The 14,479-nt window shown below is 35.3% G+C and overlaps 1 protein-coding gene across 1 annotated transcript in view; it reads right to left on the bottom strand.

The window, feature by feature from the left end:
- The window catches only part of LOC120466836 (uncharacterized), a 72,885-nt gene extending 71,074 nt beyond the window's left edge, over window positions 1-1,811 (bottom strand). The window contains 2 exon segments of the mRNA XM_089128922.1: window positions 406-1,132; window positions 1,735-1,811. Coding sequence (XP_088985048.1) covers window positions 406-1,082 — 677 coding nt within the window. The 5' untranslated portion in view covers window positions 1,083-1,132; window positions 1,735-1,811.
- Between the last annotated feature and the right edge of the window lie 12,668 nt (window positions 1,812-14,479).

Genomic DNA, 14,479 nt, shown 5'->3' with positions numbered 1-14,479 from the left:
TATTGATTAGTTGTTGCAGCCCTAATTCAGATAATTGTGGATATTTTTTGCACAACTGTTAAAACAATTTTATTTGATGGAACATAAAACTTAAAGAATAATATTATTTGGTATTATTATTTATATTTATTTATTGTTAAAAAATTTTTAGGTTTTGTTTTGTTTCAGATCCATTAAATTCATACAATTTAAATATATATATATTTATATAAATAGTATATGTTTTTAAAAGAAGCCATTTTCAGCTTCAGTTTCGGATTTCGGCCAAGTGCATCCAAAATTTTCGGTTTCGGGTTCGGCCCAGAATTTTCATTTCAGTGCACCACTATGTAATATAATATAATATAATATCTTGTCTAGGGCGCCAACAGAATCTAGACCGGCCTTGAACTTCATGATACTCACAAAGGGTAAGAGGTCACAGGAGGTCCATCACTGAACAAAGGGGGAATGATCATGGAGTGGTCACTCTTCATGGACACACAGCTGAATCCTGAAGATGGCCGACCACTGAGTTCAGGGGGAATAATCATGGAGTTGTTACTCTTCATGGACACACAGCTGAATCCTGAAGATGGCCGACCACTGAGTTCAGGGGGAATAATCATGGAGTTGTTACTCTTCATGGACACACAGCTGAATCCTGAAGATGGCCGATCACTGAGTTCAGGGGGAATAATCATGGAGTTGTTACTCTTCATGGACACACAGCTGAATCCTGAAGATGGCCGACCACTGAGTTCAGGGGGAATAATCATGGAGTTGTTACTCTTCATGGACACACAGCTGAATCCTGAAGATGGCCGATCACTGAGTTCAGGGGGAATAATCATGGAGTTGTTACTCTTCATGGACACACAGCTGAATCCTGAAGATGGCCGATCACTGAGTTCAGGGGGAATAATCATGGAGTTGTTACTCTTCATGGACACACAGCTGAATCGTGAAGATGGCCGACCACTGAGTTCAGGGGGAATAATCATGGAGATGTTACTCTTCATGGACACACAGCTGGATACTGGAGATTCTGCTCTCTGAGTGTGAACAGACGCCTCCTCCTCTCTCTCCTCACACACACTCATTTTACAGGTCCGGATCTCTTCCTCAATATAAGAGAGACTTGATTCCAGACCTGTGTGTGGACACAGAAAACATGCACAGAACTCACTGAATTGACACATTTCATTTAAATAGCATTTACTTTACTTTAATAACATCAACAGTTTTTCTCTAGTTACTGTAAATGTTGGTTTATACAGCAACATGTCGGCCACCTTTAAAACACAGCAGCCTCGTTTAAAAACACTGGATTCACTTTAATAACACTGCTGAACTCTTGCAGGTGTTTTTCCCAATCCGTTTTCCGTCTCGAATTAAGCAAATATGAGGTTATTTTCACGCGTTTATGAGAGTATTCTGCGACTAGGCCTAACGTTACATTTATTTTCACCAGTCTTACTGCGTCACTCTGAACACACATTAGCCTATAGCTAGCTAGATTGTAAATAATGAAATTGTTTCAAGTCAACCAAAGATTTAAACGTTAAACTTAAATGCTCATGTTAAAGGGAAAAAATGTAAGTTTAACCATTTTCGGCCATTTAATGAGTGTTAACAGTAGAAGTGATCATAAAAGTAATTTTCCACTTTATCATTTTCCAATGTCGTCATTATGTCTGTTTGGTCGTAAATAATCCATGGATAATACAGATATGAAAAGTTTAACGAACTTACAGTCACATGTGAAGCGATTGCTGATTTTCTATCTCCCGAATAGGCGTCGGTCTGCTTTCGGTTTCAATTTTAGAAAGTCTGAATCAGATATGGGGAGAGCCATAGATTACATAATAAAGACTAGATTTCTTACGGCGGAGTCTCAAACGTAATCACCGGCGGCCATCTTGTCACAGGCAAGCTTTCTGGCGTGCTCTGTGTTACCTGATGTAAGTCCAGTGATCTGCACGAACACAAATCCTCTTATCTCGTTGAAATCTTGACGGATTTACAAACGGTTTTGTTTCTTACAAATTTTATTAAGGTGGTTATAATTCTGGATGCTTGAACATGTTAAAATTGCAGCTTTTCTTTTCGAAAAAAGAAAAAAAAAAACCGACTTAATCGTGCAGTTGTGTCACGGGTGGCTACTTGCGCACGTTATCAAGGCTGACCACAATCGAGCTGTTCAATTATATATAGGTTTTTAAAACTAATCTTTTGTCTAAATTACAATCTTTGTGGATGTGGTTGTAGTTATTAGCTGACTAATAACAAGAACTGTGAGCGCAGCATTTCTTTATGGACACACACTGCCGTTCAAAAGTTTGAGATTGCATTTAGGTCCATCACTGAATTTAGGAGGATTTTAGGAGGACCTTTTAGTAGCTTACTAAAAATTCTTACTGACCCCAACTTTTTAACGGTGGTGTTTAATGTTACAAAAAGATTCTATTTCAGATAAATGCTGTGCTTTTGAACTCTCTATTCATCAAATAATCCTGAAATAAAAATGTAAATTATTTAAATTATAATAGTAATATTCATATTATAAAAGTGTGTGTGTATATATATATATATATATATATATATATATATATAACATAAATAACATACCTGTGCGTGCGTATATTTATTGCATTTTCATATGGAAGTCCATTAATTATTAATAAGTATTCAGTGTCTTAACATCTCTGACGTTTATAACAAACCAAACCGTTTGAAAATCGGTAGAAAATTTAGCAAGTTATGGTTGTTTAGCAAGCTGCCTGTGACAAGACGTCGACCTCCAAAGCCAGAACCATTGTAAGCCGGATTTTAAAATGTTCTCATCAGATATAAAGTCCCTTTTTTCTTCCTTTAAAAATCTTTCGAAACCTCTAAACACTAAAGGTTAAATATTATTGAGCCTGTTGTAAAGAACCTTTAATTTTGCTATTTTAACAAATTGTTATATTGTATTGTATAACTTAATGCAATCTATTTTGATGTCTGTAACCCCTCTCTTATTGTTATTGTATTTTTTTTATTTTATTTTATTTTTTCTCTTCTGATCTCTGTTATTGTATGTTTCTTTAATTTGCAATAAAAAAAAAGACGTCGACTTCCATTGGCCAGCAGCGCGGACGAGACATCTAGACATTATAATGTATATCTATGGGGAGAGCTCCTGGCTGGTTACTTCCGGGTTCTGGACTGGCTGCAGTAACGCGTTTCTGTCCATGCGGGGGCGCTCGCGGTCGAGTGCAGAATGAATGGGAGTCAATGGGGTTTCACCCCCAAAAATCCACTTTTCTCAGGATGTAATTTTTTGTCAAGTAATTTGAAAGTTGCATTCAAAAGGGAGGGCTAAGAAAATACACTCAGCTGAAAATTGCATTTTAAGTTCACTTATCTGTTCTAGAAATCCGTTCAAAAATGTGATGACGTCACACAATAGCAGAATGCTAGCGTGTTCCAGCCAACAACAGCCTAACCTGTGAGACATCGAAAAGACATAAGTACTCGTTCATTCGACTTTTGGCCTATAATCTATATTGAACTTGCGGAATCAACAATAAAATCTTTGTTGATTTAACGACAAGCAGGTGAAAGAGACACATTTAGCCGTTTAGCCCCATAGACTCCCATTCATTCTGCGCTCGCCCGCGATCACCTCCAGTGGAATTCTAATGGAACTGCAACCAAGATAATACACAACGGGGCTAATAGGAAGTGCCAAGGCTCTCCGTAGTTTTACGCCCCTGACAGTTTTAAGCCCCTGTTGTTCCTGATGCGTCCAGTAGGGGGAGAAGGATATATGGCGAAATAACGTAAAACGACGCTGGAAACAAACACATTAATAACCGTCTAGACTTCAACTAATTTTTATGTATTTGTTTATTTAAATAAACGTTATAGACCGTGGATTTATCTGCACTATAAGGATTAAAACATCCAGATGTTCAGTTGGGCTTCACTCTTCACTCAGCCAAAGATTTGTTTTTGAAAATATTAGGCTAATACACATATTTGAATCAGATGGACAAAGTAATGATATTTGACCGACCTACTGAAGACATAATTATTTTAAACTGTTTTATATACAGGAAACTACCTGATATATGTTGTTGTGAAGTATATAAAGTTACATTTATGTACCATATTTAGCCTTGATATATGCTTAATCATATGGATCCTTAATGAAATATCTGCTGAAATATTTACAATTGGTCATCATACAGCTAGAACAGTGTCCTACATAACATTTAATGAAGACAAACACAATTTAACCATTTTCTAAAATTCCAAGGGCCATTTAAAAGAAAGAGACAATATTTTTTTCACAAAAAAGGTTATTTATTTATAAAAGAAGCTAAAGTTGAATAGTGGTAGAAACAATTGTTATAAAATAATGGCACAATGTCATGGTTGATTTTTTGGGGGGTTCAAAAGATGGGTGTTTATAAAAGTTTAGAGACAGAGATTTTAATTTTCTTAAAGGTGCCATATGGAATAATTGAGGTAAAAATATCCAAAAAATGAGCTACACACATCAAAAGAATGAGAAGAAATAAGTGCAATGATGTCATTAAAAAACTGGCAAGTTATAGTGCTGCCGAGATATAACCTAAATTAGCATGCTAAATTATTAGCCCCGGCTCGCCCGTGTTGTTTGAAGACATGAGTGCGCGCGGCCGCGGAGATATTTTTCTGGAGGAATACTGCCTCCATCTGGTATGGAATATGGTGTATGATTTGATTTTTTATCCCAGAGGGCACCTTTAAGTAGCTAAAGCAGACACACACCTTAATGAGATACAAGTTAAAAAGAAGAACTAAAGACAGAGTATGATAAAACACACATTAAGTGCACATACATTTTAGTCCAGATCAGTAAGCTATTTTAAGAAAACTGTATGATATACATTAGAAAATTAGATCATCTCATTTATATAAAAAACAAAAACAAAAAAAAAAACAACTTAAACCAAAATATACATGTAAACCATATGGGCCAAAGTTTTTAATGTGGGCTTTATAATGCATTATATTTGTATGTATTATGTGAGTGTGCCGTTTGAATCTTTACTTAGAGAGATTTTCATTCAAATACATACATACATACATACATACATACATGCCTTTTATAAATGTGTTTTTTGTACACATCATAAACTGTAATTAACACATTTCCAATGTGATGTTGCTCCAGAAACCACGTGGAGTAGTAGGCTATGTTTAAATGCAGGGAGTAAACTGGGTCTTACCAGTAGATGCCATGTCACGCAAGGTAAAGACAGACAAGATAAAAATAAAAATGAAATGAATTTTAAAAGTGAGTGAGACCGAGCAGATAAAGGGAAGACTAGGGCAGCCTTTAAACCTATATGTGGTTAAGTTTGCTAAGTTTGACTTTGAGCCAGACAGAACATCAACCTGACCATGCCTACTTTTATTGTCTCTCGAAATAATAGACTTTATTACAATCTTTTTTTTTACAATCTCTTTGTTACTATTTTCAGAACCTTGATGTCATTTTTCAAAACTCTAGACACAAAACTCACAACCAATGATCAAAATGCACATTTTAAAAACTCTAACCCTTTTCTCAATTGCTTGGATACAATATACATAAAACTTAGATCATTTGTTCATTCAACAAAAATCACCTGTTCAATATGACACAACTTAACATCAAAGTACTATTTCAAAAGGCAATTCACACATTACATTTCAAATGAGTGTCTATTCATTTCCTTACAATGATCTAACTATCAAATGATAGAACTGCTCAAAATGATAAATAACTGCTGCGTTACTCTTAATGCATGACACACAATCTTCCATGTTTACAGTAAATCATGAAAGTTTCAAGATAATGAGATTCAATAAACCTATGTTGTGATTGTAGTGTTTTGCATCAATATATCACACACTTTGTTGAATGATTCCACTATGTGTGTATTCTCTCTACTACTGCAGTACTGCTTTACAGAGATGTGTTGTTTACTGTACATGTAGTGCCATAATGAAACCTGTATCACCTATTTTGTTCTACAACATTTAATGATTGTACGAAAAATGACAGTGAAACTATCGGTTGCTTGTGTGTGGGTGATAGTTTTGTTTAGGCCTATTTCACAGTAAATTTGTGTTTTGAACCAATGATTGTGCAAGTGCAAGATTTCTTTAAAGATGTGAATGCACTATGCAATGTTTTGAACATTAGACAGCCTGTGTTACAAGTGATAACCGTTTTGAGTTTTGTGTCTAGAGTTTTGAAAAATGACATCAAGGTTCTGAAAATAGCAAAGTGATTGTAAAAAAACTGTAAATTATAGACCTATCTTTTGAATTGACATCGAATCTAGCTTATCGTTTAGAAATCATCAATATTGTATCATTACAATTCAATCAACAATAATAACTTTAGCAGATTATTTAAAATACCTCAATTCATGTCGCTTCGATCTGTAATGAAATAGGACTAGGCTCATATAACGTCATTAGTGTAGTCTCCCCCTACTGGACGCATCAGGAACGACAGGGGCTTAAAACTGTCAGGGGCGTAAAACTGCCGGCTCCAGGTCTGCAGCCTCCCCCTACTCCTGGAGACAGCCAATTGGCCTACGATCCTCATATAATTATAAGGGAAGGTAACAAGCTTGACTACCACACTAGCATGTGTGCAAGTATTAAAAACAAGACAACTAGCCCTGTCGTTACGTTGTGCCCCGCGCTCCCCATACAGGGCCGTTGAATGCTTGAATCAATTATTTTCTGGGAAACGCACGGCTAAAGTAGTTCCAGCCGGTCTTAAACGCATTACAGTTCCATATCACTGCGCGTAGTTGACTGTAATATGGAAAATAGGATACAATTTGACAAAGAAGTGTGCAGAAAGTCCTATACCAATTATTGCACCATGCTGTCACCAAACTTAATAAAATGTGTTTTAGGCTACAAAATGTTTTGACAACCACAATAGCCAACACTTAGTTTTTATTTATTTATTTATTTATTTATTTATTTTTTACACCGTGTCCCCCCAAATCCAAAAATCTCACTCCAAGCTAAACTCAAAAGCTGCCAGCTATGTAAAGCACAGCCTCTTACATTATGATGACTTGTAGTTTTACATTGTAAATGGTCATTTCTGATATGATTTGTAATGCTTCATCTGATGAGTTATTAATTACCATATGAAAAGACTTCATAGTGATGCATCTTTGTCTTTCTGTCGGATTTTTTAATCAAATGCTTCGAATCAAATGTTTATTTATGGAAGAAATGACTGGGGGAAAAGTGTGACTGCACTGCTGCATTCACTACATATCCCAGAGAAGAGAGAGGGGAAATCTGCCTTTTCTGGATGTGTAGTGAATTATATCTCAGTGCCAGACCAGGCGTTAATGAGAGATGGCCTGTGCTTCGAGGAGTTGTGGGAAAAGGTCACTTTAATTAGAGCACTACATGTCCTTGTCTTGTCACATTGGGCTGCATAACAGATTACATATATTAATTCGCCTCTGGTAAGAACGGCTCCCCGTCTCTGCGTCCTCATTACAGATCCTGCTGAAAACACAGGCCTTCCTTCCCTTCTTCTCTGCAAGCGCACAATAGATGTGGACACAGTAAAAAAATAAAAACAAAATAACAAAATAACGGTTACACGTATTGGGCTACTATGTTGGGTCATTTTTTTAAATCGTTGGGTTATAATAACCTAGCTGTTGGGTTAAATACGCATGTTGCGTGTTCACTTGTTTATTTGGAATTTTAAGTAGGCCTACTATGTACACTAAGTTCTTGTCTCCCCGATATTTAGTTTTTAATTTAAATATATATATTTTTTGAGAGTGAGACATATTTATTGTTTCATACAAATAAACGGTCTGCATTTGAAAACAATGTGTATTTTATTTATTACAATAATGTCATGCATAAAAATAGTTAACTTTACTGTTTGGGTTACTTTTTACCAAGGTGCTATGCCACCCCATATGGTGGTGGGTTACTCGTTGAGTTATTTTTAACCCAACATTATTAATTGAGTACCAAATGACCCAGGATCAGTTTATCATCAGTCTTCTGAAGACTAAGATACTCAGATTGGGAATATATTCTCCTTTAATCGACACTCACTAGATTTTCAAAGAGTGAGTGGAGGCGGGGCTCATTCGCATATTCATAGAACCCCACATACTAAATGAGGCAAGGGTGTCGAGTTACATTAGAGATATTTTAAGGTATGAAGAAGGAAAAAACATTTATTTTGGTGATCAATTATGAGTTTTAAGGGATCAAAATATTGACTACAGGAGGACTTTAAATCATTGAGCATTTACAGTGTGAACAAGACAAATTATTATCATCTCAAATCGTATAGTTTATAATATGTCATTTACACAGCTTTTATATCACCCAGATAAACTGTGACTTCACATTAAGGATCATGTTGTCCTCAAGCTAAACATGAGACACCCTCCTTTTACTCTCAGGCTTTGTGTGTTGTAAGTGCTAATTCATTTAGACAATCCATAAAGGGCTGAATATAGATGTCAGAGCAAGCAAATACATCTCCACCACAATGGAGCTTATTCACAGAAAATGGTCGTTCGGCAGTGACATTTGTAATTGGGGGAATCTTTAAAAAAGACTGTTGTAACATGTGAGTTAATAAATTCATGGCTAGTCTTTCACTAGAATTTAAAAATATGTGGAGACTTTAGTCATATCTTTAATGGTAAAATCAAGGGTTTTATCACATATAGGCTATACTTTCATGCCCTTCTAAAAGCATCATAATGGATACCAGTAGATGGCAGCAAACTCTTAAAATCCAATGTGCAAGTGAGTGACAATTTGCAGAGCAGTTGTCTTTTTCAAGTCAAACCTGTTGGTTACACTTTATTGGAAGGTCTACTTTAGAAATGTTACTACCAATATTAAGTACTTTTCCATTTATGTCAATTAACTCTCATTAGAGTATTAGTAGTCTCTCTGCTTAATATCTGCTAACTCTTTATTGTGATGATCCCCAACTGAGTGTTTCAAAGCAGCTTTACAGAGATAACAGGAAAATCAACAAAGTTTGCGTCTAGAAGAAAATAGTGTCACAGTCCAGCTTAAGTAAGTTCAGTGATGGTTCATTTCTGTTGTAAAAAAGTTATTAATTTAGTTAATTTACATATATCCGCTCTGGAGAAACAGCGATGTCATCGTCCAGCTCAGTTCAGTTCTTATATAATGCTGTCAATGCAGGAGATCAATAATATTGATGAATATTAAACTTATACTACAATTAGAGTTAGTTGACGTACTTGACGAGTTACTTATATTAAGTAGAATGACTAAAGGGGACCATTGATATAAAGTATAGCCAGACTCTTACTTGATCTGTAATATTATAAGAGAATAGGAATCACTTATTAAAATGTGTGTAATGCTCCAGTAATAATGCTGCACGTGTGTTGTGATAAAGTGCAGGGAGGAGGGAGAGAGTTAAATCAGTTGTCCTTGTTCAGGAGGTATCTTATTTTTACCACTGAAATCTGGGTTACACTCGAGTCCCGCTTTTGGTCCTTGTCCCGTTCCTGAAATGAGATCCAGAATATGTGAGTTTAGTTTATAAGGCCTGCGTGCATATTCAGATCTGGACCGTTTCAAGTCAACATGACATCAGCATGTGATTATTTACTTTCGTAATGCTCATTCTTGCTTCAATGCACAATATTATAAAGTCAACAACTCTGACACGACTTTGTTCCGTTGACGTGACGTCTCGTATACTTTTCAACCCCTCCACCATCCATTCACTCGTTGATATCACTCCGTGTTGAATATCATGGCTGATTTGTTCACAATTTATGAATTTATAAAATAGAAATGGTGAATTTTAATTTCATGCCAACTTTAACCCTCAGGTGCTCTTCGTTTCGGAGTCACACTTGTTATCTTCCCGTTCAAAAGTGACCGGACATCTAAAAATGAAACTTTCTCCATCCCAGTAAAACCAATGCAATTTATTTTTGTTCTATAATATTTATTCTTTTTAATTTAGTATTTTGAGACAATTTAAATGAATTTATTCATATTTATGCAATATTTATAGTTTATTTTTGCCATGGAAAAATATATATTATTTTCTATATATATATTTATTTTTTTCCAAAAAATATTAATGCAGTATTTTAGTTTAATATAGAGTCTAGGCCTTCAGAAAAAAAATATTTGTTGAAGAAAATTAGCACCATCTGGTTACAGTATAGAGAAAAAGCGTAGAGTCATGGTGTAACCACTAGATGGCATGTACAGCTCTCTATGGAGAGGCATGTGAATTCCCCAGCTGTTTATGAACACATTTTTTTTGTTGGTGGATTTGTATATATAGTTGAAACAATCTCAAAAACTATTTCTTATAAAAAAATGACAAACAAATATTCACAATTTTTTTTTTCTTTTTTTTTTTTTTTTACAATTTCCAATTCATTTCCTATGGGGTCATTTTTGACCAAAGACCACAAGTGTAACTATTTTTTTTAAGACCACTTAGCATGCTCAGATCACGACCTCAATTTTTTTGTGCGTTCACATACATAATGCCATAAAAGTCACCAAGTTTCGTAACATCGCGATGAAGCTGTGATTTTTAAAAATTCAAAACATACATTTTGTAATCAAAATTTATTGGTGTGTACGTGTATAAAAGTGTGTTTGTATGTGTGTGTGTGTTGGTGGGTTTGTCTGTTTTGCACTCTAGATGTTGTAGAGTGTCACCCCTTTCTTGCGGTGTACTTTTTTTTTTTAGAATTGTGGCCGATTTGTAGATTGTACATACAAAAATTCAGAGAATTTTTTTTTTTTTTGGGTGTCAATTTCCCATTCATTTCCTATGGGTCGCTCATTTTTGACAGAAGAGCAAAAGTGTGACTCATTTTTTTACAACCACTTAAATTGCTCGAATCATGACCTCATTTTTTTTGTGTGTTCACATACCCAATGCCATAAAAGTCACCAAGTTTCGTAATTTTCTGAAGAAGCTGTGATTTTTAAATATTCAAAACAGATTTCTTTAATCACAATTTATTGGTGTTTTTGTGTATAAAAGTGTGTGTGTGTGTTGATATTTTAGAGTGTCACCCCTTCAATGCTGAGCACTTTGTTTCTGCATCGTGGCCGATTTGTAGATTGTACACACAAAAATTCTCAAAGTTTTTGTGTTTTTGTCAATTTCCCATTCATTTCCTATGGTCGGTCATTTTTGACCGAAGAGCACAAGTGTGACTATTTTTTTATGACCACTTAGCCTGCTCGGATCATGACCTCAATTTTTTTTTTGTTCACATACCCAATGCCATAAAAGTCACCAAGTTTCGTGACATTCCGATGAAGCTGTGATTTTTAAAATTTCAAAACAGAACATTTTTCGGTCAGAAATGGCCGAAGAGCACCTGAGGGTTAAACTGAAAAGAAAGAAAATTAAAAGTAGATTTGTTTTCCATATGCAGTGTTTAAGAGTTTAGCTCTAGTAAACAGGGTCGGGCTGCACCTGTAAAGTCCACACTAGAAACTACTAGCTAGTTGTAACTTACTTGTATGACGTTTAGCCGTGATGGTCATATAGCAGCCTTCAAATACATGAGCAGAAGTTGTTTAAATGCTGAGAATTTCAGTTTATCCTTCACTCAAACATCTTTTCCCTCACTAAACTTACAGTATAGATACCTTTCCATTAAATACGACACTTGATCATGAATAGCGTAAGTGTTTTTATATGTAACTAACAATCAGAAACTGTATTTAAAACGAATTTATAAGGATAAATAAATCAGTAATGATACAAAAAAACATAGGAAATAACATTTATTGATTATGGCTGCGAGGAACACACTTCTAGCTAAAATAACCTTGAATTTGGTTACACGTCGTTTTTACCAAAATAACTTGCGAGACGTATGATATTCCGTCATGTTAGCGAAGTCAACTATCATTACAAGCTGCTGGGTTTCATTCCGTAGACATGTTATGTAATTGATGACTAGTCTATTGTTGGGCGATGGTTTAGACATCTATTCAATTTTAACCATAGCCCAAATTTGGCCTTGTTTTAGCCTAGACGTCAGGGCTGTGTTTGGACCGCTAGTAGAAGTCTTTTAAACGCAAAATTGCTGCTGGGAACCGGCCCCTGATCCTTTCTTCCCAAATTTATATTGGAGTAAACTGTTCTCAGGCTGTTTAGGTGTAGCTGGTGTGAAGCTGGCACAGGATCTGCTGATCTTCAGTCGTAAGCCAACACCAGCATCTGCTCCATCAGTGGAAAACAGCTCTCGACGGCCTCTTCCACCCCAACACTCCCGCTAATGACGGGCCACTCCTGCCATTAAAGCCACGTTACCTTATGGGACTCCATGCAGAGAGGAGAGGAAAACCCTGGAAAACCACAGGGGAGAGAGGCTACTGTTAGATGGACACATTAATGGCGGGATGTTTGGATTACTATATTCCCATATCCAATAACCCCTTCTGGGAGTGTTTAGGACATATTGCTCTCGCAGAACGCAAACACAATACCTTACATCAGCTCACTGTAGGTAACCCTCCGATAAGGCTGTAATTCAAGAGACAGGTTTACTGTATTTTATTTATTTATTTATTTGGAGCTTGCACGATTCTGGAAGAGTTGGGGGATCAAGATTTTATTTTATTTTTCAAATAGAGATCGTCCCACGATTATGAATAGACAACAAAACAACATAAAGTGTAAGTTACTAAAGGTTCTGGAAAAATGTTAATTACTGCCATCTATTATTTTTTTTTAAATATTTAAATAATTTTATTATTTTTTAAAACTCGGTTTGAATGAATGATTCACTCATAAATGCTTCACTTGTTTCATTACTGGATGAATCAGCATTTTTTTAAACAAATCTATTGAATGAATGATTCAATGACAAATACATTTTTCACAGTCACTTATCGCCACCTATTGGTGATGATTTAATTGATATAATCGTTATTTTAAGCGCCAGGTTACTATCAAAAAGTGCTTGGCTTTATTTTGATATTTACCTTAGACGTCAGTGTTTTTATCCGAGACATAAACTTTTAGCCCAGTACTTCTGTGATTATATGAATATTTGTAAGACAGAAATAGCGATACAGTGTGGTTGAACAAAGTGTGAAGCTGATTCATATCTATACATCTCTCTATCAGTGTGAACACAGCCTGGTCTCATTGTTAATACGTAGCTATTTTACGTTTTTGCAAAGATAGAAAACGTACTTTTTAGTACGTTTGGATAGATGCTGAAACGTATAATATAGACGTATCTGCAACATTTAAACGTAACATTATTACGTTTTTACAGCTACAAAACGTAAACTATTTACGTATATTCTATATCATAAAGATATATGGATAATTTCCCTTTTTACTATTTTATAGATAAATGTAAGATCCCGTAACCCTAATCCCAAACCTAAACATACCCATTTTATACTTAATGTAAAAAAGGATAAAACGTAACAGACAGGTGTTGGGAAAGGGCAGTTTTATTAACAATATAGCATTAAAATATATTTTGAGACACCAATCCTACTCCTACCCCTAAACCTACCATAACAATTCCTTAAAACTACGTAAAAAACTACAATTATGAAGAAAAACATAACTAACAGACAAGTATAATCACAATAATTTATTTATTGCGAAAATGTCAAAACCGATACCAAAAGCCGTTCACATGATGAAGCGTTGCAGTCGCAGTCTTCTCTCTGGCAGTATTGTAATAGTTTTGTATGAAGTACAGAGCAGAAATTAAATTACTAATGAAAATGTTAATCCGGCTTGGTTCGCGCTTCTCCATTTCAAAATTCAAATGAACTAAACTAACCAACCGTCTACAGTCCTTCATGTCGCAAACTGTGACGAAGCAGGGAAGAGCCAATGAACGTTTGATATCGCTGCCGTAAAAGATGACGTATGGGCGCAATATTTGAATTTGAATTCATCACCAGCGCGGGGTTTGACTTTGACTTGTAACGTTACGGTCGCTGCTGAGAATGGAGCTCTGAATAAGAGGCTGAAATCGCTGAATTAGGAGTTGTTTCTTGCAAACAACTATGGATTCTAAAGATTTGGATTACATCAAACTATTAAAATTGATGTCTTTTGTGAATTTTTGTTGTGTTTTATAGGAGAAAACGCTTTATGTGTCTCAAGGTAAATAAACTTACAAAATGGTTGAACGAGTAACGTTAAAGAATGTATTTTTAAAGGTTTTATAGTGTATTGTTTAACACCATGCAGGCGAAACGAGCAAAATGTTAATATTTATGAGTATTATATCAATAATGCGACTGAAAACTTCATTAATAAGACAGTGGGATGCAATAGAGTCAAAACATAATGCTACGATATTAATATGCATAAATTGTGATACGTACAATGTGTACGTCGGTGGATTTGTTCATACGTAAATAAGTTACGTTTTTGTGCTGT

The sequence above is a fragment of the Pimephales promelas genome, chromosome 3 (assembly GCF_988280905.1).
Source record: "Pimephales promelas chromosome 3, fPimPro1.hap1.1, whole genome shotgun sequence".
Lineage (NCBI taxonomy): Eukaryota > Metazoa > Chordata > Actinopteri > Cypriniformes > Leuciscidae > Pimephales > Pimephales promelas.
This window is presented reverse-complemented; position numbering and strand designations above follow the sequence as displayed.